The following is a 26,254-nucleotide window of genomic DNA, read 5'->3' as shown; positions in this document are numbered from 1 at the left end:
GCAACAAATGTTGGAGAGGTTGCGGAGAAAAAGGAACCCTAATACACTGCTGGTGGGAATGCAAACTGGTGCAGCCACTATGGAAAACAGTATGGAGATTCCTCAAAAAACTAAAAATAGAACTACCATACGATCCAGCCATCCCACTACTGGGTATTTATCCAAAGAGCTTGAAGTCAGCAATCCCAAAAGTCCTGTGCACCCCAATGTTTATTGCAGCACTGTTTACAATAGCCAAGACATGGAAGCAACCTAAGTGCCCATCAACAGACGAATGGATAAAGAAGATGTGGTACATATATACAATGGAATACTACTCAGCTGCAAAACAGAACAAAATCATTCCATTTGCAATAACATGGATGGACCTTGAGAGAATTATGTTAAGTGAAATAAGCCAGCGAGAGAAGGATAATCTGTGTATGACTCCACTCATATGAGGAATTTAAAATTATGGACCAAGAACAGTTTAGTGGATACCAGGGGAAAGGTGGGGTGGGGGGTGGGCACAAAGGGTGAAGTGGTGCACCTACAACATGACTGACAACATTAATGTACAATTGAAATTTCACAAGATTGTAACCTATCTATAACTCAATAAAAAAAAAAGATACGGTCATGAAGATAACCTTCTGCTGTCGTCTAAAAGCTTTGTATTTTACCTTTTATGTTTAGGTCTCTTATCCATCTCAAATTAATTTTCTGTGTATGGTACAAGGTAGGGATTCAAATTCATTTTTTCCATACAGTCATACAATTGATCCTGAGTAATTTATTTAAAAAGCCCATCTTTCCCCCACTGCATGTCCATTTTACCTGTATCATAAATCATTTGACTGTGTATGTGTAGATTTATTTCTAGATTCTTTATTCTATTCCATTAGTCTAGGTCTCAATAAATATTTGCTGAATGAGCGGTATCATGTAAGAAGTCTTCACAAAGGTGAGAGTGGACACTACTTCCTAGTGTTGGTTATTCTGCTGGGTGATTTTCCATAAATAATTAAACTCTCTGAGCTTTAGAGTCCTTACTTGCCAATGGGTCAATGCTCCTGTCTCACAAGGATGCTGGAAGGATTAAACATAACTACTCTTTATAAAACATACAAACACGGTTTATACAACTGTCACTGACTTGCTTCATGATCTTAGTTTTGACATCTTTAGAGCATCAATATCCTCTCCTCTGATATCATACTATCTCCAAAAGGTGAGAAGGAAAAAAGTCCCTAAGGGCAAAGGGAGGAAGAAGAGAGAGAAAGCAGGCAGGCTTGTTGTGATAAAGGAAATCAAAATGAGATAACGCTAAGAGAGATAAAAACTTGGGAAATTCTTTGGGATCTCTTTATACTTCTTAATTACACGCCTTCACTTCTTAATTACAGATTCTACTACTGTACTGTTGCTTTTTCTTTTCCTGTGCAAACTGTGGAAGATTTCACTTTTGTTTGGTAGAGGTATCAATTTTCTCACACCTGTTCATTCAAAGCTTTAACTGATCTAATCAATGCCAGAGAGAGAGTCTGAAGGGAGAATACTTCACACCATTGAGTCCTAATATGGTTTTGTTATCCCAGCGTAGTCCTAATTACTTCAAGAAGGTTTAGGAAACTTGTCCTATGAAAATTCAATTTCAATTCTATAAAAAGTGAAACCTACACACAGACACCCATACACACACAAACGCATGCACGCTTACCTAGAAATACAGCTATACCTCACGTAGTATTTCACGCTGTTTTACCCGAGCCCTTTTGCTCACCTTTGCCATAGTTATTTGTCCTACTAAACTGCATATATTAAAAAATATCTGTCTCCTTACAGGCAAAGATTATGTGTTTAACCTCCAGATCTTTGCATCTAACATGGCAATGGGCATAAATAAATGCTTTTCTGAATTAATTTACGAAAGGAGATATAAATGTCATAAAACAGAGTGCTATAACTCCAAAAAGGCTAGAAATCTGCTGCTCTAACAATGTTGTTACATATTTTAGACTTCTAGAGAATTTTTTAATAGCTTTGAAAATTCAAAAGGTATCATAAACTTTCCTTCCTCCCTGTCAACTTTGGGCTATTTCTCCTATATGTTTCTGCTATAGAGATATCAAACTATATCACATTTTATTTTTCACTAAAAAAATATTTACTGAATGCCTACTCTGTGCTAGGTATGTTGCTTAGCAGAAAGACTATGCCATTGAGGTCAGACATACCCCCAAAGATCTAGAATATATGGCACTTGAAGCATCTGTGCATTGGTGAGGTATTCTTTTTTATTTTCAAACATATAGAAAATATTGTGAAGAACAGTAAATAATGTAACAAAGTTGTATATTCACCTGTGTTTATATGTCTGATACTCCTACTAGTCTGTTAGATGATGATGCTTTATCTTGCATCTTGTGTGCCTAACATGGAAGTTGGCAGATATTGGGTACTCAATAAACATTTGTTGAAAAAATGATTCAGCAAAAAAATATGGTACAGCTTGAAGCTTTATTTTTATTTAATTAATACCATGTACTTTTTTCACATTTCCTTCAGTCGCTAAAATAATCATGGAAGTAACTTCTGTTACAATGTGACATTCACAGTTAACTTCTATGGACACTCACTGTTCTATCTCATTCAAATAGCATTCTCTCACTACTTAGATATTGTACTACTTCTCTGTTTGAACTTAGTTTTCTGGCTCTAACATGTCTGTTGATCCTTGTATTTTCTCATTACACTGCGTTGATACCCAGGAAACACTGCAGAAGGGAATATGTGCTAAGCAAGGGATCTCTAGAATAACATGATTGCTCCATCAACAGAAAGATTTAGCAAAGTGTTAAAGCAGGAGAAAGACAAGCCCATTTCAATTAACTTTTCTAGAATTGACTTCAGATCCTGCTAAAGGAATCATCTGACCTTCTTAAACATTACTACCTTTAGGAAAGAGAGAGAAAGAAAGTGGGAGCGAGAGAGCAAGACAGACTGACAACACCTGTGGAAATAAGACCAGTTACATTTCCTACTGAATGGAAAGGAATCTCCAAATTAACCTCTCATGGCATCAGCAGGCAGGCAGGAATCTAACTCGAGGCACGGACCTAAAATGAGCAAATGGCACTAATTTGCTAAACCTCAAGAAAAACCTAGACATTAGTTTTCTGTTTTTAGTGAATTATAAATGAACAGTCATGAAAATACCTACTAAAACAGTTAAAACCAAAACCAAAGATCTGTATTTTCTGTAACGGTTGAACTGTGAAATAGGTAAAGATTTTAAAAGCAAAATGCCCAGGGTTTGAAAAGGTATAAACCAGCACTATTCTTCTGAAGGTCAATTTAACAATACATATCAAAAACCCTCAAGTTTTGAAAAACTTTTTGGCCCACCAATGATTTTACAAAGAGAAAATTCGCTGTATTACTATTTAAAATAGCAAACAACGGCAAACAATCTGAATGCCTACACACAGGGGATTTGTTAAAGACTGATAAATCCTTATTGAAGGAATACTCATAAGTATAAAAATACTTGAGAGGATTCCGTTATAAGGATTTATCAGTCTTTAACAAATAGAAGAAAGTGGTTGTCAAAATTTTCTTTGGGTTGCAGAACTTTTTTTATTCCCAAATCAAATCTAGTTATAACCTAAATTTAAAGAGAAGCAACAACAGTCAAAGGTGCTCTTTTTAAAGTGAGGGTGGGGAACCTGGAACACCGCCAACTCAGCCCCAGAGGCTACTCCTAGGAACTTCACGGCTTCAAGGAACACATTTTGAAAACCACTACTCTTCAAGAACAGTTATTGTGAAAAAAATATCAAGATTATAAAACCACTGCTTTTTTGTAAAAAAAAAAAAAATTATACATATGTTTATATTTATATATTATATAGTGAAGAACTGTTAGAAAGATATACGTCAAAATGTAATAGTGCTTATCTTTGAGTGATGGGTTTATAGGTAATTTGTATTGTTGCTTGTATGCCTTTTTCCCCTTGGATCTTCTACAATGAGCACGTATTATGTTCATAAGGAAAATAATATTATTTTTAAATTATATTTTAAAGTTAGATTCTTCTGTATGGTAAGTTTTCCATATTCCTTTCTTTCAGTTGGTATTTTAAAGTATAACAATTCTTTAAGTGCTTGCTTAATTGGAGAAAGACGTCTTTCGTCTGACAATCAAGGAGATACTAAATTCCAAGTAAATGGACTCTTAGTGGCAAGTTTCTCTGCACCCTTATTACAGATTTTCTTTATGCTAAGTTGTGAGTACCTCATTAAAAAGTACTCCATGCTCTAACTTCCATGCCTTTCACATGCTGCTCAATTTCCGGGACATGCTCATCCTCCCCTTCTTCAAATGGCTGAATCATTCTGTCTTCAGATCTCAGAAGGGACCATTAGAAGTCTTCTCTGACTATATTAAGTATTCTCAATCATTGCACTGTTTCTCATAGCACTTAACACAATTTGAATTACATAATTTGTTTACTGATTTATTCTTGTCTTACCAAAAAAACTGAAATTTCATGAAGACAGGGATTATGCCTATTATTTGCTAATATATTACACAACACCCAACATAATACCTAGCAGTTGTCCATAAATATTTGTTGACTGAATGAATAAATGTTTGCTAAAATTTGAATTTGGAGACTCATGGAAATTCAAGTGGTTTGAAATAACTTTTCCCACACTCTTGCCTAAATGGGTTGGCAAGATGCTGTTTTTAATACTGTTTAAATTTCTGACAACTTCAATAATAGCCCAGAGCCACATTAACTGGCCACATTTTATAAAGGCTGTATCAACTGATCCGTGATTGACAAGAGGCACTAGGTCTGTTAAGATGCCTACTTCAGGACTACTGATCCTTTCTCACATATCTTTTGGAGAATAAACATGCTAACACAGAATGAGTATTTGCCACTTTAACATTTTCTAAAGCTTCTTACAGCCCCACTATTACTTATAACTGAAGCACACTAATAAGGGCTCATTTCAATTTACTGATATTTATTACATGTCTTCTCATACATAAACTGATGTGCAGCCACTGAATTATAAACCCTTTTGTCAGGAATCTGAACAGTGTGAGCTACTATTTTGGACACAGTTTAAATAACAGGGGCTCCAACAATGGCAAACCAACAGTCTCAGAAGAGCTCTTGCAACTAAATGGAGAACTTAAAAACACCAAAACAAACAGTGTAAGAAAAATAACCATAGAAGGCACCAAATAAGCATAGAGACATAACATTTTAAATACTTCCAAATATTTGGTTTCAGAGCATAAATGGAGCATGTGGGCTTTCCACATCTTCTCCTGCCAAGTCCCAGGAAAAACTGACCATACTACAGTCATCTGAAACAGCTGTTAGGACTGATCTTCAAATATTTGGTTTCAAAATATAGACCTATTTGCACTTTAAAACTCAGATGCCTGCATACTCCCACTATAGCACTACACTGAGATAATCCTTTCAAAGTAGGCTGCTGGCAAAAACAGATCTTTATTCGTGGTAAGAACTGCTTCAAATGGACACAGCAAAATGTTAGCATAACTCGTAAAGTCAATTGTCAGAAAAGATAATTTGCTCTGGCACCAAAATACTTCTTTTCTTCCTTTTTTCTTTTTTAAAGCAGAAGCTGAATTTCACCAGCTATTTAAGGTTAAAGAGAGAGGGTAAATGTGAAATGTTAGGATTCTAGAAGCAAGGAAAACAGTTTACGTCCACTTCACTTAAAATTGTTGACTTCCTTAAACTAAATTTCTTGCTTAGCATATTGTTCTTGTGGGTACTTAAATATAAACTATCAAATCTGCCTCACTTTGGGTTGCTGGAAGGTCCAAGCCACAGAAAAGGATCTTGGTCTAGAAATAAGTCAAGTTGTTTAAATTACTCTTTTCCATACTCTGATGTAATTATGCTTATTTTCTAGGATTGTGTACAAGCATGGACATCTAGTTGTAGTCCAACACTTCTGATAATTATCTAACAATATACAGTAATACACTAGGAGGCTGGGATCATAGGTGACACACACAGCATGTTTTACTCTTCTGGGTAGACATCAACTCTGACTGATCAACTTCAACTGGCCTGATTTATCTTTTCTTTAAGATGGCAACCATTGAAAATGCCTATACCTTTATGAACCACATTGTTTTGTTTCCCTTCAAATCTTATCATTTAAACATTGTTCCTGAAAGAGGCACTCTTAAAAAAAAAGACACGGGATAGTACAACTCAGAAAAGGAATTCTATTTGACATCTTATAAAACAGTATTCCATCTTCACCCTATTCTTCTGATAAGTATTACACAAATGGAAAGAATAAGACTTACAATGGTTAAAGAAATGTATCTTGAGTCATACAACTGATTAATGGGGGAACTGGAAACTTAGCACTCCTTCCTCGCAGGCAGCTCTTGGGATGCCCCAGACCAATTAAATTCCAGGTAGATAAGAATACCTTCTCAGCCTTACCTCCTTATGCACCTTCCAACTGTCTACCGTCACATTGAAGAGAGCTTTGAGGGCCTCAATGGCACAGTCTGTCTCCTGAGGTGAGAGAGGAGGTCCATTATGGTCTATGGCCGATTCATACTCATCGGTCCACTTGATGCTAAAGGCACTTTCCAAGATCTGGGTTAGCAGCGGTAGTCCCTGGAGCTCATAGCGCAATTGTGACCTGATGTCGGTGTGCAAAAGTGACAAGAGGAAGAGCAAGCGCAAGTCAAAGCACTTAATGTCATTGATAAATTTTCGGTCCTTGCACTTTCTCAGGAGGTTACAGAGCTTTGCAGCAAGGTTAAGTTCCAGGCTGAGCTGCTGTGCCATCTGACTGTTGAACACTATGTTACACAGACATTTTAATGACTCCACAATAACTGGGAACTCTGACACCTTCTCCAAAGAATCATCCGACTCATTTAGCTTGGCTAGTCTCAGCAGTATCTGCATATTTTCCTTGGTTGTTACAGGAACTAAAACCTTTTTGTCTCTGGAGAGAATGCGGAGAACTTCCAGGCAGGACACTTGACATGTTGTTGGGATGTCCTTTACAAGGACTTTAAATATGCCTTCACAGAGTTTCTGAAAAATAAGAACGAGTATGCAAAAATCATTATTTGGCCTAAATGATTTAAAACAGAATGTTTCTCTACCAATGTATTTAATAGCAGTTCAGGATCTGGTTAGAAAAGATTTTTATTTTTTTAAAATCACAGAATGTTAGAACTGAAAGAGACCTTATATTTTGTGCACTGCTTTCACTTTACAGATAGGGAAATTGAGGTTAAGTTACTTGTCCTGGGCCAGAGCGAATTAGTGAGGTAGCAGGAGCTGCAGTATGGGTTTCCTAACTTCCAGCCCAACAGTCTTTCCATAAAATCACTTACTCTCTTTTAAATTGACTAGTTTCAAATATCTTATATAACTTCATTCTCAATGGTTTTTAACATCAGACTACACATAATATCAGGATGGAGGGCAATCAGTCTGAATCATAGCTGTTCCCTTCCCGGAAGTAAAGATTAAGGCCTCAAGAATTGGTTCACAATTGCCCACAAGTACAGGCTCTTGTAAAAAGACAAAGAAGTATGCACTTCTGCCGAGTTATAGCTGTGCTATATCTTCTGGATTTATAGTTCTATGGCAGTAGTCTCATATTTTATAAAGCTTAGAACTCTCTTTAGCTAACATGTAATAAGATTCAATCATCAAATGACCCCAGAGAATATCTTCTTTTGACAAAACTGCTAAAAATTATTTCAAGTGTAGGGTTCCAAAGAGGGCTCAGCTAGCATATATGATGCCTTTGAGCCAATCACAAGAAGTTACCCCTCTCTAGGCCTACTAACCGCAAAAAAGTGTTCCTACTGGGTGAACAAATGACAAAAAAGTACCATTTCCTCTGGGCAGCCCTATGCCAGGACACACGGCTTGGGAAGCTCAGAGTGTGGGCAGGATCTTATTAGTTCCTCTTTGTTCTCTTGGTGTAGGGCACAGATGATACAAATACATGTAGTAGTCCTGTTTCCAAATCTTGCTACCACTATCTCAGAAACAATTCTTTTAGGATGAACCCAAAGTGTACTCTATCTTGTATTTTTTGAATAAAACTTCTTTCTTTCTTTTTTTTTTTAAAGATTGGCACCTGAACTAACAACTGTTGCCAATCTTCTTTTTTTTTTCTGCTTTTTCTCCCCAAATCCCCCCAGTACATAGTTGTATATTTTAGTTGTGGGTCCTTCTAGTTGTGGTATGTAGGACACCGCCTTAACGTGGCCTAATGAGCAGTGCCATGTCCGCGCCCAGGATCCAAGCCGGCGAAACCCTGGGCCGTTGAAGCGGAGTGCGAGAACTTAACCACTCAGCCACAGGGCCGGCCCCCAAAACTTATTTCTATCATTGCCAAACTTAAGAACCACTGTTCATTCTCTCAAAATGCAATGTCCAGCTTTCTTCTCCATAAACTGCAGGTCTGGGTCCCTCAAGCTCACGCCTGAAATGTGGAGTAAGCCAGTATAACCGTTCCACTGCTGACCATTTCTGTACCTGTTATACTTTAGAAAAACAACAGCAACAACAACTATGACCAATAAGATTTTACGAAGTTTCTATTAACCTATCATCAGACTTTAACTCTTTAAAAAGAGGGCTGTGGGTCAAGCATTATGATCTTGGCAGGAATCCCAGGCTGTGTCTAGCTTCTCAGTACATCCTAGTTGTATGGCTATGGAAATGCCAATTTTAAATGTACTACGTTCTCTAGATGGAGGTGGGAAGGATTACCCTGACAAGCTAAAAAAATTTCATAATAATATCAACTCTATCCCTGCCATACCTGATAAGTGGAAGGGACTTTGATTTAATGTTTTAATATCATTGTTAAAGCATTTTTTTTAAATGAATGAAGTTTGGGGTAGGGGGAAAGTACAATGTGCCCAGAGGGAAAATTTTCTCCGGTTTCAGATCTTTCACATTCCAGACAAAAAAAAATACATTCTACATACTCCTATGTGGTATATTCCCAGGGATGGAGTCAGATAACCTTGCTCTCATATAATTTTGCTCAAGAGAGAAGTCATCTACATTTCTATTTAAATTAAGAAATATGTAACAAGGTATTATAAAATATTGTATGTGAATTTGGAGTTCTACATATCTAATAAAACAAAGACATCTTTAACTCCTTCCTCTCTAAGCCAAAAACAACAGCAACAACAAATTCCAAAAAAAATCCATGGGCAATATGGCTTCTTTCTTCCTCTACCTTCAGACTCAAGAAAGGAAATGAGCAAAGCATGAATGCAAATTGGAATAGCCAAGACTATAAACCAAATGGACTGTGAAACTTTGAGACATAAGAAGCCTACATGAAAGAGATTAGAGGTGCCCATAAAATTTATAGTTAAAAACTGCCTCATCTAAAGGCTTGGAGGAGATCCACTAGCAACCAAAGACAAGAGTTCTAGTTTTAAAGCACAGTTTTCAATCATAGCTGTCTTAAACATGCCATTTCTCATTACACAGTTGCCTCACATAATGAGTGTTAAGTAGCTTTTTGCCATAATGTCTCTTGAAAAGTAATACCACTTTTTGGACAATGACTCCTCCTTCCCCTTTTTCTGTATTACAACTTAAAAAGAAATTAAAGACATACTCAACACATAACAAAATAAGTGATATTTAATAGACATACTCATTGCTGTACTCAATACAATAATTTCTATTCAGAGAATATTATAAAGAACAAATTAATAAATCGTGTACCACATTTGGATGAATGAGAATAGTTTCGCTTTGCATACGTACACCAAGCAAGAGGACTGAAGATGCAGCATTCTTTATGATTCCTCCATCTGTTGAGTGTGTACATTGCTTCTATGTTTCAAAGGTGCTCTTGTATTTCATCTTTATTTTGTCCTAACAATATCTTTCTGTGCTATGACTATTTTTGCAGCTGATTTTACTCTAAAACATGCCCCGCTCATTTCCAACTCTTTCCATAGCTCCCTGTTGCCCACAGAATGTAGGTGAAAACAGCCCAATGTCCCCTTTCCTACTGCTGTCTCTGTCACAGATCCCCTCCTCTTTCTTTTCCAAGTGCTCCAAACTGAGTCCCAGTACCCTGACCCTAAGTTCTGAGCCTTTCCCCCACTGCTCCTTCAGAATGGCTTGGCCTGCCACCATATCCGACAGTCAGGACCTCACTCTTTTTCTAAGGTTTAGTTCAAGCACTGAGGGGTCTATAAGCCTCCCCAGCCAATCCCTCCTTTTCTCTCTTTCTGTCTGTGCCTTCAATAAGCACTTAGTTTTTGCCTTTTTATAATCCCAGTGGCTGGCCCAGGAGTGCTATAACTATTTTTAAGTTCAAGATAACCATGAACTCCCAAAGATTACCTGCCTTAAAATCTACCGCCTAACTCTCCAGCACCTTCCAAAGAATGACTCCGTTGTATTCCTCCTCCACCAGCCACTACCCACTATCAAGTGTACTCTTCCTTTTTTTTTTTTTTTTTGAGGAAGATTAGCCCTGAGCTAACTACTGCCAATCCTCTTCTTTTTTGCTGAGGAAGACTGGCCCTGAGCTAACATCTGTGCCCATCTTCCTCTACTTTATATGTGGGACGCCCACCACAGCATGGCTTTTGCCAAGCGGTGCCATGTCTGCACCTGGGATCTGAACTGGTGAATGCCAGGCCGCTGAGAAGCGGAACGTGCAAACTTAACCGCTGTGCCACCGGGCCGGCCCCTTCTCTTCCTCTTTTTACAAGTACAATAAACCATCCTTATATTACATTTACAAAGTGTTTTTATTTACTTTCAGAGTATTTATTTATACAAACTTGTTTTCATTGTTCAACTGACACATTTTTTAATCTGAAAATTATTTTGGTATCATAGATAATCACGGAATATATAATTTTTTCCATTAAGATTAATGGAAATATTTTCTGACTTACTAACTTTTTACTTAGAGGTCAGGTTTTCAGGGACAGTAAAGTCATAAAGCAAAGGTTAGGTATGCTTACAAAGTATAATTACAAGAATCAAAGAGTCTAAGAAAAAGCCCTTTTAAAATGCTCATTAGCTTAGTAAGCCATGGCTACTTCTATAAAGTTAGACTGCAAGACTCAGCAGCAGAGACTCAAGAGTAAGATCCCAATTGGTTCTCCAATGCTAATACCAGGTACTGCTAAAAAGTTTTTCAGTAGTTTGTTCCTATATTGAAACCCTAGGGTATTCTACAGCAGTGGTTCTCAAACTTCAGCATGCATCATAATCATGTAAAGGGATCGCTAAAACACAGATTGTTGCACCTCCCCTCCCCACCCAGAGTTTCTCATTCAGTGGGTCTGGAGTGAGGGTCCATAATTGGGACTTCTAACAAGTTCCCAGTTGATGCTGCTGCTGCTGGTTCAGGAGTCATACTCTGAGAACCACTGAACTATGGTTAACATTGAACTGACACAACTTGGATGTTAGGGTGTAGGGGTTAACTGAGAGTAATTGACCAGATGAGCATAGAAAAGCAGGCAGAGTTGAAAGCTATTAGTACAAATACCTTAACTTCTCCTTGACTGTCCTGAAGATGTATAAGGTGCCAGGCATAGGGATGGGATGTCATGGTCTGGTCACATTACCTTTCTTAACTTAAATGTTAAAAACGTCTAGAGGTACGAAGCATATTACTTGTTTAAGCTCAGTGGTCCTGAGCTTGAAACTTGTTCAACTTACCATAGACTCTAGAACCAGAACAGTGTTGTGATTAAGAGCAGGAGTTCTGGATTTAAATTACTTGTGTTCAAACCCTTGGCTCTTGTACCATCTTCTAATGGTGTGCCTTGGCAAGTTACTCAGCCTCTCTGGGCCTCATTTACTCTAAGAGTTAAATGACATCACACATGTATGGTACTTAGAACAGTGCCTAGTATGTGCACTAGTAAGTGTTCAGTATAGGTTATCTTTGATATATTATTATAAGACCATATCTCAAAGTCCTCCAGTTAGCATTTAACATCCTCCAACCTGCTTTTGAATCTTTTCTTTCCTACTATTCCCCTATCGAACTCTTCTCTCTAGATATATGCCTTTCCAAATTATCTCACATTGAGCTCTTCTGCTTTCTTACCACCTCCTCTCTACAAGCATCAGTCCTTTTCCCTCTTTGACTATTTAAGTTTTGAACAGTCTCCACAGCTAAGCTTAAAATTTACTTTTGATGTAAAGTTTTCTCCTTAACCACTTCAGTCCCCAACATTCTTTCTCTCCAAGGAATACCCAAAGTACAATTTGTAGCAATCATTTAGTGCTCAGCACGTTCTTCCTGTTAGTTTTCTTTTTATGAGTTTGCCTCAACTACTAAAAGCTCTCTGAAGGCAGAAAGGACATCTGTTTTTATGAGAGAAGAAAATGTACTGTAGTGGGTTTTGAATCAGAAGGACCTAGGTTCAATACCCGGCTTTGCTACTGTGTGATTCAGACATGTTATTTAACCTCTCTGAGCCTCACTTTCCCATTTGTAAAATGTGAATAATATCACCTATATCTCACAGACTCTGGAACATAATAAACACTTGTGAATGATGATGATGATTATATTGTATTTCTTCATAATCTTGTAGCCCTCAGCAGAGCAACTAGCACACAGTAAACACCCAAAATATAAATTGACTGGATTGAGAAGTTCCCCAAATCTAAAGCATTAGTAGAGGTCTATTAGTGTTGTCTTAACACTTCTCCTTTCTAAGAAGGAAAAAGAGAAGTAGTAAAGGCTATTCTTGTGATTATACTGGTTGGATGGTTTGCCCTATTGGGTAAAAGTCTTTTCATATGAGCAGCAGAAAGTATGTCTCTTCACTTAAAGTTCTTTTTCCTGAAGAGTTTAAATTACTTAAATATATATGTTTTTTAAAATGTAAAATGACTCAAACTATTAAAGAAAATAGCAAAAACATTCATAATTATACTAGCTAGTATATTTTATATGCCGTGGACAGAAGGGTTTATCCTTAGTCAATCTACTTGGTTATCAGTAACATACATATTACTTTTATATACAGAATTACAATCATCATGTGTATATAATTTTGTTTCCTGACTTTTAAATTTAATTTTTAATTTAATTATAAGCATTTTTCCACATTGCTACAGAGTCCTAATAAATACAATTTTAAATGAATTCAGTATTAAATATGACTCCGGTTCTCAACAAGTCTCCACCATGAAATACAGCAGAGTCCAGAAAGAGCATTGGACTTAGCATCAGAAGGGATGGCTTCATAATTTTAATAATTACAGTAATATTGTTTGCTTATGTGCTTTACAGTTTGCAAACACTTTCATATATGTTCCTCAATCCAAGAAATGCTTATTGAACCAACACTCACCATATGATTCTTTAAACGACTGCCTAAGGACACTTAACTAAGAAGCAGAAGGCCAGGATTCAATTCAGATGATCTGACTTCAATGTGATTTCCACTGTAAGTCAAGGATCATACCATAGCTGCCTCTCATTTATTAACTGTGATCTTGAGCATGTACTTTATTAGGCCCCTTTCTTCATCTATACCATGCATTAAGACTCTCTAAGGCAACCTTCTTCCAGCTCCAGAATGGTAGGCTTTTCACTATGAATGTGTAAAACTAGGATCAGCTTTGGCTTTAGCTATGAAACAAGTGAAACATGCTATGAGGTTTATGTGAGCAGTCAAATGATCTATCATGATTTATATACTGTCTTAAAAGGTGATTTCTAAAAACATTAAAAAATTAGAAGTCAGGTTTTATACATAAAGGAAATGTATTTGCTTAAAAGACAGACATCACAGTTAGGCTACTATATTCTGGCAACCCAAAAGAGGTTGCTAGAAAACACTTTTGAGACAAGTGTTACTCAAAAATGTCTGTGGACAGGTGCCAGTTCATGAACTGTTTGTTACAAGACCACATTGCAATAGGTACGTAAGTTGAGATAGGTATAAAAAATTGATAGTATGCATTTAGAAACCTTTGTAAGAATTTGAGTTTGCGATGATATACAAAGATGTAATCATTTCTTTTAAGGATTCATTTTTATTGTATTTTACAAAAGTACTGGCCTACCGCAAATTAGGGAAAAATTAACAAACAAAAACTTTGGTTGTTCAATCAAAAATAATTTGAGAAGCACTGTTCTAGAGAATGCATTTTATCCTGTATAAGTTTCCTTCAACTATACAACCCAAGGCGGTAAAACTAACTCAGATCCCAGGGTAATGAGGAAATAATATAAAGCCTCATAAATATGCTTATTTAAGACTTAGTTTAATTGTTAAGCATTGTGGTGAAAACTGAATAGTTGTCCACCAAAATCCATTCTCCCCTTCTTTATAGTAACAGAACTGTGGCAAGGCTGATGGCTACCTAGCTACATCACATTCCTCAGCTTTTCTTCATGGCCATATGACTGAGCTCTTGCCAATGGAATGCGTGTGGACACACTGTGTGCCATTTTCAGATTTGGGTCTTCAAGACAGTGGGCATGCCTTCCCCACTTTCTTGTGCCCTTCTGCAGCTCAGAACTTAGAAGTGGCAGCTCAGTATAAGCTAGGACAATGATCAGATGGTGAAGCATGAATTGATAACTTACAAAGAAACTGGGCCACTGAATAAATTTATAGAGCAGGGCCACCCACCAGCCTGGTTGATCATCTCAGAACTGTTACTTGAAAAGGTAATAAACACTTATATTCCTTAAATCACTTCTATCTTGGGGTCTCTCTGTTGCAACAACTTAGCTTTAAATTTAAATAGAATGCACCTTTGAAATATGGTGTCCAATCAATGCCCCATACAGACCCTCTTGTACTATCACTCCAAAAGTAACAGAAGCTACATTTCACCTCAATGACTAAGTAACTACTCTTTACATGTAATATCAAGAGTTAGACCAATATGGCCTGGTTGTGCCATGGATGGTTTGTATATTCATTTGTTCATCTATTCATCTATTTACCAAGAATTCATCAAGTATCTATTTCATAAATGGAAGGCAATGTCCTTGGTACTGGGGAGACAATGGTGAACTTTCAAGGAACTTAAAATTGAGTGGCAGAGAATTACAAAGAAACACAAATTATAGATTAACATGATAAATGCTCTAATAGATCTACGCCAGAGTTTCTCAGCCTTGGCACTGTTGACATTTTGGACCGGATAATTCTTTGTTGTAAGAGGTTATTCTGTGTACTACAGGATATTTAATAGCATCTCAAGCCCCCTCCACCCACTAAATGCCAGTAATACCCTCCCACCACCACCACCCAGTCATGGAAATAAAAAATGTCTCCAAAAATTTTCAAATGTCTCCTGGGGAGCAAAACTGCCCCTCCACCCCAAGAACAACTGATTTAAGTGTAAAAAACTACAACAATACAAATCTAAGGCACCTAATCCAATCTTACGGGAGGAAAATGGGCCAATTCAAGGAAAAAACTTCCTAAGGAAGTGGCATCTAAGATGACACTTGAAACATATGTTCAATTTCCATTCAGTCATTTAACAAATATTTGAGCGCCTACTATATTCAAGGCATTGTGCTATGTGGTAAGTGTACAGTGGTGAACAAAACAGACACATTTCTGTTATGTGTTACAGGGATCATAGTCTAGTGGGGAAGATAGATAATAAATAAAAAATAACTAAAATGTTATAAGGGAAATGAATAGGTTGCTATGACAGGAAATAACTGGAGAAAGAATCAATTTTAGGTAGAGTGACATTTACACCAAGTTTTGATGGTGAGAAGCTGCTAACTGTGTAAAGAGAAGAAAGAGCATCACAGGCAGAGCCTGGTGTGTTTAAGGTCCTGAAAACCAGTGTGGGTGATGTTAGTGGCAGAGTGCTGTGAGATGCAACTGGAGTAAGCTGGGACCAGACCATGTGGAGTGTTAAAGGCCATGATAGGAGATTAGGCTTTAAATGCTATGAAAAGTCACCAAAGGAGTTTAAGCAAAGGAGAAATACGACCCAATTAAGTTTTAAAAAATCACATTGGAAAATGTGGAAAATCACAGTGGAAAATGGATTGGAGGGGAACAAATGCAGCTTCAACTGAAGTATAAGCAGTGGAGAGGGAGAGAAGTAGATGGATTTGATATGCATTTTTGAGGAAAAATTGACAGGACTTGCTGTTTGTGGGGGAAAGGAAGGTTTCTGGCTTAAGCAACGTAGTGCCATTTATTTTTTATAAGAAAGTGAGAAATGATGGAGGTCTGACCTAAGGCAGAGAAGTGGAAAGCTAGAGATTTTAAGGAAGTGGAACTGACTGAATGAGTGGTGGAATGACTGGTTATCATGGGTGGAAAAGAAAGAGGAGGCAAGGAGCCTCTCAGGTTTCTGACTTGGACAACTTGGTTGATGGTGGTATCATTCATTCATGAGATAGGAGACTCATTTCCAAAAGTTGGCAGCAAAAAGAAAATGTTATGCCTGGTAGACATTTCTCTTTACCTGTCCCACAGTGGACACCTCAAATAAAATGCATCCAAACTCATCAACTAGGAAGGGGTCAGATTCTCCATAACTCACCTTTCCAAAACTCATACTCCACTTGTTGTCACAATAGCCTTGATCCAGGCCGAAAAACCTACTCTCTACTACCTAGGTGAACCTATGTGCCTTTTCTCATGTTATTTCCCATACTTAGAATGTCTTCTCAAAACACCCTGACCTTCCCAAATCATTTCTGTCTTCAAAGCCAGTGTCATCTCCTTTGCCATCTCCCAGGAGGAAGTAACCTTTTCCACCTCTAAATTCAGAGTACTTAATCTCTACCACTTTTATACACTTAACATCTCTGACCTTGAATTATATGTATGGCAACTTATCTCTCTCATCAGCTTTTAGGACGGGGAGCAGGATTTGTCTATTTCTTTTTCTTCCACAGGTACAAAGATGCTGTCAAATACACTGAATAAATACTTACACGCATATATACTAAGTATGACATCTTCAAAGCACCTTCTGCTATAAAGTACTATGGCCAGACATTCAACAGGTCATTAAAGCTCTGGGCTTAATTGCCAGGTGCCACATATTTGAATAACTTGGTCAACTTTTAAATTTCCTTATCTATAAAATGGGTATAACTGTACCTACTTCATAGGGTTGTTGGGGGAATTCAATGAGATAATGTGTATGTACTATCCTAGAATAAAATAAATACTCCATAAATGTTATTTAACATTATAACTATAATGCATGTACCACATTTGTATTACCACACATCTGAGTAAGAGGCTACACGGTATAATAGAGAATATGAGTAGCAGAGTCAGAGAGACTTCACTTTGCTATTTATTACCTGTGAGATCTGGGCAAGTTTTTCTGAGCTTTAGTTTCATTATGTGTAAAATGGGGATAATACTCTCTGTATTACAGTGTTGTTTCATTAAATTAGATGACAGTATATACTAAGAGCTAAAATTGTACATTTCCAAGAACAAGACTTATAATTAAAGATCTCAGTCAATAGCAGTATCTTGAAGGAGGCTTGTTTTTCTGATTGAAATAATAAGACCACATATAGATTTGACATCTAATTTTCTCTCCAACATCAGTGCTTATCAAAAGGATTTAATGAGCTGAGGTTTTCAAAAATCTTTACTATTAGTTGGTGAAATTCAGGTAAAGATTCACAGATTAATTTAGAATAAAAATGGAGCCAATGACTGAATAACCAAATCAAAATGAAACAACACTGAATAGAGAAAGTGATCACTGCAAAAGACAAGGACTAATGTCTGTTTTATTTATAAGAAACATGAAAATGCAATAACTTCCCAGTTCATCTGGAAAGAGGGGCAGGCTATAGACACAGCACAGGCACTGAGGTCAACTTGGCAGTAACTCTATGATAACTACAGACCAGAAAAGAGGTGAAGAGCCAAACAAAATGAGTGTAATTTCCAGAATCAGAATGTTACGAGTTAGAAGAGGCTTTAGTGACTTAATATTAACAAACAACAGTGCAAAGGTTCTATAAAAAAAGGGTTTTGTGGGAGAGTAAGTCTAGGAAACTTATAAGGCTTATTAAGATTCTCAGATGTACCATGGAAAAGAAACTTAATATTTTAAAACTGATATTTCCTTTATTTATTTGACCACAGAATCCTTTTAAAAAATAATACCTAATAACATACTCAGGACTAAGGAATATTTCTTTCATTTTAGATATGAAAACCGACTCCCAGAGAGGCTAAATGATTTGCTTACGGTGGCACAGAAAACAACAGTGGGAAAGGGGACTCAGATCCTTATTTGACTCTCAGTCCTACTCTCTCGTCATTCTACTGGTACCTGGTGATATATAAGAAATAAAGCAAAACTGGGTGTCCCAACATTAAAAGCAATTCTAGGTTAAGCTAGGCATGTAAAACAAATTACTGAGGATTTTCTTCCTCCTTAAATAAACAGACTAAGTCTGTAAACACGGTTGCACTTATTATTATTCTTCAATGTTTCTGTTCTTCTATTGTAGTGGTAGTGAAATACCTATCCTTGCAGTCTGCCATTTTCTCTTTAATAAGAATGGACTTCCCCTCCCCCCAACTTTTTTGCCCATTATGTCTACAACGTCAGCTGCATGACTGATTTATGCTCTCATTCCAATCAACCAGTACTCCTATAGTGATGCGATAGAACCCTGATCTTAAAATAAGCTATGCACATTCATCTGGGAGATGTGGCAGAGTGCCAGGGATACTTAAAGTCACAGGACAATCCTGGTACATCCTCTTTTTTTAAAAATTTTTTTTCCTCCTTCTCCCCAAAGCCCCCCCCTCCCCAGTACAGAGTTGTATATTTTAGTTGTAGGTCCTTCTAGTTGTGGGCGCACGTGGGACACTGCCTCAGTACGGCTTGATAAGTGGTGCTAGGTCCACGCCTAGGATCAGAACTAGTGAAACCCTGGGCTGCCAAAGCAGAGCATGCAAACAACCATTCGGCCACGGGGCCTGCTCCCTGGTGCATCCTCTTTAACCACTGTTTTACTAAACGATTTATTGGGGGTAGGGGTGGGGAAGAATTATTACATGAAAACAAATACATTATAAATCACAATACAAAAAGTCACAGGAATTTTTTTTTTTTTTTTGGTGAGGAAGATTGTCCCTGAACTAACATCTGCGCCAATCTTCTTCAATTCTGTATGTGGGACACTGCCACAGCATGGCTCGCTAAGTGGTATGTAAGTCTGTGCCTGGGATCCAAACCCACAAACCCTAGGCTGCCGAAGTAGAGCGCACAAACTTAACCACTATGCCACCAGGCCAGCCTCCAAAAGAATCACATGAATTTTTAAGATAGAAAATTTTTCAGACATCAAAGGAATTTCACAGTTAAGACAGGATCCCTTGAATGATGGTCCCAGGCCTCTCAAGGTTATGCCTACACACTCTTCTGATGGACGTCATTGGATATATATTCCACAGGGATCTAATTTTAGTTCTTAACTACAGCTGAAGGTCAGCCACCTAAATCTGATAGTTCTAAACTTTTGCCCTCTGTATACAGCACATGTGAGTGTGTGAGCATGTGTGTTTGCATGCAGGACAGAGACAGAGAGGTCTTAAATTCTAAAATAAGCTTACTATAATTAATAGTTGGAACAATGTTGTCAATTCCACTATTAAAAAATGGTATTTTACAAAATATTAAACAGTTAATGACTTACTGCCAGAATTCTAAAATGTGCTTTTCATAAAAGAGAGAGAGGATTCTGGAGGTCAAATTTGGAATTTCTTTATAAAAAACTAAAGAGATTTTCTAAATGAATATTCATGCAGCTGGGTCCATTTATTTAGCTTAATATTATGTCTATACACTTTAGGGTTTTTTCCTACTTGTAGTATGGCAGGCAATGGTAATTCTCACCTTTTATTTAACGGATACTGTCCTTGTGAATGAGCTTTTACCTCACTTCCTAAATTTCTCCTCTACTTCCCTTCTTGCACATGTACATTTTTCAGTAATGCAATCTTTCTGGCTATGTTCTATATCATGGTGATCCTGCCAGGAAGACTGAAAAGAGAGTTCAGAGTAACAACAATTATGTGAGTTTGGCTCAAGTTTCTTTCTAATTAGCAATCCTGAGAAAGACATGTTGCATCATGAAGAGTTCATTAACAGATGGGAAAGACAGCTTAGGTGTAAATGAAAGCTTACAAAACCAATCAACTGCCCTTCCTTTCTTGACTGAGGGCAGAAATTGGCATGCCAAAACTTTTTATTTCTCTTCAAATACAGTACCAGCCAACTCTGCTTCTCTTACTACTTAAGTAGGAGTCCTTATTTTTCAGAAAACCTTTCTCTCCACTATGTATATAGACCATATTTTAGTATTTTAATATACTGGCAAATACAGAAGTATCATCATTTGTCACATATTAGAATTTAGCAAATAAGGGATCATTACCTCATTTAATCTTTAGTGAGTTCTTAGCACAACTATAGTTTGATTATGTGGTATACTAGCAAAGCTGGAAGATGGATGCTCTGTCATAATGTACACCTCATATCTTGGTGGCTGACAGATAGATCCTGGTCCCATTGATCTCTATAGCCCCTTTGCCTTTTTCACTGTATCAAAGTCTTTCCTATACACAGTCTCTGTGGAATTTATTTTGTCTCCAATGTGATCTATCCCACATCACTCAACTATTTAGTCTGAACTAGTTATTCTCTTTCTGAATCCCAAGTTCTCAGCACTAGTAGCCCAGGAACGTATAGAGAATACTTAGGGGCTCTGATGATAAGCTGACCTTATGGACTGAATGTCTGTGTCCCCCTTAAATTCATATGTTGAAGCCCTAACCCACAATGTGATGATATCTGGAGAAGGGGCTTTGGGGAGGTAATTAGGGTTAGATGAGGTCATGAGGTTGGGGCCCTGGTCAGATGGGATTAGTGCCCTTATAAGAAGACATGCCACAGAGCTAACTCACTCACACTCTCCCCTCTCCTTTCTCTGCACAAAGAGGTCATGCGAGCACACAGTGAGATGGCATCCACCTACAAGCCAAGAGAAGAGGCCTCAGAATGAAAGCTACCTTGCCAACACCTTGATTTTGACTTTCCAGCCTCCAACCCTGTGAGGAACAAATTTCTGTTGTTTAAGCCACCCACTCTATGGTATTTCGTTCCGGAAGCCTGAGCAGACTAAGATAGCCAAGAACAGGGACAAGAAGAAATTCTCTCAATGAGACAGTTGTGAGATTTTAGAGGTCTTCACAAGAACAGGAACACACTACTGGTATAGCAGATAAAGCACAGAAACACACTATTTTGGGTCTTTCTAGTCCCTAGTTCTACTATTTTCTGAACTTGGATCTGGAGCAATTTTTAATCTATCTGAGGCTATATTTCCTCATGTGTAAGGCAGAAATATATGTATTTCACAGAGTTATTGTATTTATTTAATTTAGATAGCATCTGAGCAAACACATTGTAAGGTGTAAGACATCTTATATGTTACCTATTGGGAAACAGTACAATTGAAATAAAGAAAGCACCTGGGTTCTGGGGCAGGCCCGGTGGCGGAGTGGTTAAGTTCACACCTTCCGCTTCTCGGTGGCCTGGGGTTTGCTGGTTCAGATCCTGGGTGTGAACATGGCACCGCTGGCATGTCATGCTGTGGTAGGCGTCCCACATATAAAGTAGAGGACGATGGGCACAGATGTTAGCTCAGGGCCAGGCTTCCTCAGCAAAAAAGAGGAGGACTGGCAGCAGTTAGCTCAGGGCTAATCTTCCTCAAAAAAAAAAAAAAGAAGCACGCACCTGGGTTCAAACACTAGCTTTGTCCCTTGTGGCTATGTGATCTTGGGCAAATTTCTTACAATCACTTGTGGCTCATCTCCTCATCTCTAAAAATAGGGATAACATCTAGGGCTTATAAATATTAAATGAGATGATATATTTAAAAATCCCTACCATAGCGGTTGGGGTAGGATAGAGGCTAATGTACATTACATCATAAAGATGGCCAGATGAACAAACAGATCAAAAAACATTAACAGGCACACTCTACATAGGCACAATAGGGCTAGGAAGTTTTTATCTGTACAATATTTGCCTTCAATGGCAAAGCCACCTGAGAAAGGAAAGTACTGATATTATAACACTGCAATTTTGTATTAAATTTATAGATTCTATAGTGTCCATTCGGAATCTACAGAGTTCATAACTGAGTACTTGTGTACACAATCCTGATACAAGCACAAAACTCAAAATGCTCCAAATTTAAAATTCAAGTACATGCAAATTATTCAAGAGACATAAATTCCAACCAAGTGAAAAGAAGTCTATTTTGGGTTGGGGAGCTATAAAAGCACATGACTCAAGTTATTAATAATATTAGAGAGACTGAACATATGTAAAATAAATAAGGAATGTAAATATATAGCAATTTAGACCAAGTATGGAAAGACTGAAGGAAATTTAGCCAGAGAAAGCTTCTTGATAAATGTGAGTCTTGGGTACTAAGCGGGGAAAAAAAAATGAAAGAGACAGAGTGACAGAAAGGAGGTAGGAAGACAAGCCAAATGGTGGACAAAGGCAAAGGCAGAGAGGGATATGGGTAAGGTAGGAGGATCAACCAAAGCAGATTTGGAATTCATATAAGTAAAAGCTTTCTAACAATTAAAGTTATCCAACAGCAGAGTGGCTGCTGTGAGCTTCCCATTACTCAAAGTATTCAGTCAGTGTGATGACCCCTGGTGTGAGATAGCTTAGAAGAAACCACGGCACTGGAAGATATTGTGGGTCCCTTTCTACACTGGGAGTTCCCTGAGGAGGAGCCCTGCAAAGACGATCACTGAAGGCAGACAAGGAGACAGAGGCTGGTTTGAGTCCCAGCTCTTCCACTCATCCGTTGTAACCTTAGGCAAGTCAACCTCTCTAAACTTCTCTAACTTCTCTAAAGAAGTTTTTCTTCTATAAATGGGGAAGTTGGAAACACTGGAAATGTCTGGTTAGACATGAACTCTTTTAGGTGCCTAAGAGTTTTTAATTAGTCGAAGATGCACAAGTTCTCCACTTTCCTTAGTACATGATCAAACTTTTTAAGGAAGAAAAGAGGTAACTGCTGAGAAGAAGAAACCTTACATTTTCAGCAAAAAAATAAACTGAGGAATCTGAAAAAAAAAATCTGCAGCATGCCTAACTCCTATAGGTCAAGTACTATACTGCTTATGGGGAGAGCTGACACTAGATATCCTCCCGAGTTATTCTATCCAGTCATTTACACTGCAAAGCATGCTCTTCTGTTTCCTGTCAATGCCAATAATTAGTTCAATGTCAAAGCTTTGTTTATGCTCTGCATCAAACCTCAAATTTTGGATGCCTAAAATCAGAAAATGAATAGAATCGATTCATAAGCTATACAACAAGTCAATTCAATTATTAATGAGTAGCAATACAGTGTCGCAGATGGGCTGTGTAGCCAGAATGCCGAAGCTTGTATCATGGCATCCCACTTCATTAATTTAGGTAAGCAATTTCTCTGAGTGCCTTAGTTTCCTCATCTCTAAAATAAGCCAAATAATAGTACCTACTTTATAGCCTTGTTGTAAGGATTGAATGTGTTAATATTCATACAGTGCTTGAAAAGATGATGGCCATGTAGTGTATGTTATCTACTAGTATTTAATAACAGCTTTATGAAGATATAATTCACATATCATAAAGTTAACCCCTAAAGTATACAATTCATTTGTTTTTAGTATATTCACATTTGTGCAACCATTATCACTATCTAATTTTAAAACATTCTCATCACCCCAAAAAGAAACCCAATACCCATTAGCAGTAACTCCCTATTCCCCACTCCCCCTAGCTACTGGGCAACATTAATTTAATTTCTGCCACTACAGATCTGCCCATTTATAGACATTTCATATAAATGGAATCATAGACTATACAGCCTTTTGTGCCTGGCTTCTTTCACCTTGCATAATGTTTTCAAGATTCATCCATGTTGTAGCACTTATCAGTTACTTTTTTCTTTTTTATAGCCAAATAATATTCCATTGTATGGAGATAACACATTTTGTTTATCCTTACACAAGCTGATGGAAATTTGGGTTCTACCTTTTTGCTATTATGAATAATGCTGCTGTGAACATTCATGTACAAGTTTTTGTGTGAACATATATCTTCATTTCTTTGGGGTAGATACCTAGGAGTATAATTGCTGGGTCACATGGTAACTTTGTTTAACCTTGTGAGGAACTGCCAGACTGTTTTCTAAAGTGGCTGCACCATTTTACATTCCCACCAGTAACGTATGAGCGTTCTGATTTCTCCACATCCTTGCCAACACTTGTCATTATCTGACTTTTTTATTCTAGCCATACCAGTGAGTGTGAACTGATGTCTCATTGTGATTTTGATTTGTATTTCCCTGATGATTAATGATATTGAATACCTCTTCATGTGTTTATTGGCCATTTGTATATCTTCTTTGGAAAAATGTCTATTCAGATCTTTTATCCATTTTAAAACTGGGTTGCTTTTTATTACTGACCTCTTTATATGTTCTAGATACAAGTCTCTTATAAGATATATGATTTGCAAATATGTCTCCCATTCTGTCGGTTGTTTTTTTCACTTTCTTGATAGTGTGCTTTGAAGCACAAATGTTAACTTTGATGGAATCCAATTTATATATTTTTGTTGTTGTTGCTTGTGCTTTGGTTTCATATCTAAGAATCCACTGCTAAATCCTAGGTCACGAAAATTCATTCTTATGTTTTCTTCTAAGAGTTTTATGGTCTTAGCTCTTACATTTGGGTCTGATCCATTTTGAGTTAATTTTTGTATATGGTGTGAGGTAAAGGTTTAACTGCATTCTTTCATATGCGGTTATCCAGTTGTCGCAGCACCATTTGTTAAAAGACTATTCTTTCCCCATTGAATGGTCTTGGCACCCTTGTCAAAACTTTGTTGACCATGGACACATGGGTTTATTTCTGGACTATTCCACTGATCTACATCTATATACAGTCATGTGCCACGTAATGATGTATTGGTAAACAACAGACCACATATACAATGGTGATTCCATAAGATTAGCACCATTTAGCCTAGGTATATAGTAGGCTTAACTGTCTAGGTTTGTGTAAGTACACCCTATGATGTTTGCACAACAATGAAATCACCTAAGGATGCATTTCTCAGAATGTATCCCCATTGTTAAGCGATGACTGTATATATATTTATATTTACCTATCCTCATGCTTGTACTACACTGTTTTGATTATTGTTGCTTGGAAGTAAGTTTTGAAATCAGGAATTGTGAGTCCTCCAAGTTTGTTCTTTCCAAGATTGTTTGGCTATTCTGTATCTCATGCAATTCCATATGAATCTTAGAACTGCCTTGTCAATTTCTACAAAGAAGCTACCTGGGATTCTAAAAGGTATTGCATTAAATATGTAGATCATTGTGGGAATTACTGCCATCTTAGCAATAGTTACATCTTCCAATCCATGAATGTGAGCTATTGGCCCATTCATTTAAATTTTCTTTAACTTCTTTCAACGTCTTGTAGTTTTCTATAAAACTGAGTTATTTTCTGAGTCTGATGTATTTCCTTAGTTGTTGCTCTAGGGCTTACTTAGCATATACATCTTAACTTATCAGAATCAGCTCTAAATTTATATTAACTTCAGTGAAATATAAAAAACATTACTTTTATGATACTATTCCTTTCCCCTCTGTGGCATGATTGTTATATACATTATATCTATAAATGTTAAATCCAAGAATACATTATTACTTTATATAATTTTGTCTTTTAAAATGCTGAAAGAGAAAGGAGGGCAAGTATAGACTTACAGCTTTTGTTATATTAGCGTTCTTATCTATCATTTCTGGTTCTCTTGATTTGTTCTTGAGGATTCCAGTTACTATCTGGAGTCACTTCTTTAGTCCAATACAGCTTTCTTCTCATCCACCTTTGCGCTGTTTTTGGCATATATTACATTTCTATACGTTATTGGCTCAACAACACATTATATATATTGTTTTATACAAATGCTTTTAAGATCAGTTAAGAGAAGAAATATGTACTTATACTGTCTTTTGCACTTACATAATTACCTTTACCAGTGCTCTTTATTTCTTTGTGTGGATTCAAACTGCTGTTTTGTCATTTGCTTTCAGTCTGAAGAACATTTACTATTTCTTGTAAGGTGGT

At 37.2% G+C, this 26,254-nt stretch overlaps 1 protein-coding gene across 8 annotated transcripts in view; it reads right to left on the bottom strand.

The window, feature by feature from the left end:
* Positions 1-26,254, bottom strand: part of RIC8B (RIC8 guanine nucleotide exchange factor B) — a 105,279-nt gene that overhangs the window by 62,561 nt on the left and 16,464 nt on the right. For all 8 annotated transcript variants that reach the window (XR_011502686.1, XR_011502687.1, XR_011502688.1 and 5 more), the window contains exon 3: positions 6,495-7,103. Coding sequence is in view for 5 of the 8 variants with exons in the window: in XM_014865840.3 (XP_014721326.1) it covers positions 6,495-7,103 (609 nt within the window). In the remaining 3 variants the exon portion in view is untranslated. The remainder of the gene's footprint in view (positions 1-6,494; positions 7,104-26,254) is intronic.

The sequence above is a fragment of the Equus asinus genome, chromosome 4 (assembly GCF_041296235.1).
Source record: "Equus asinus isolate D_3611 breed Donkey chromosome 4, EquAss-T2T_v2, whole genome shotgun sequence".
NCBI classification, from domain to species: domain Eukaryota; kingdom Metazoa; phylum Chordata; class Mammalia; order Perissodactyla; family Equidae; genus Equus; species Equus asinus.
This window is presented reverse-complemented; position numbering and strand designations above follow the sequence as displayed.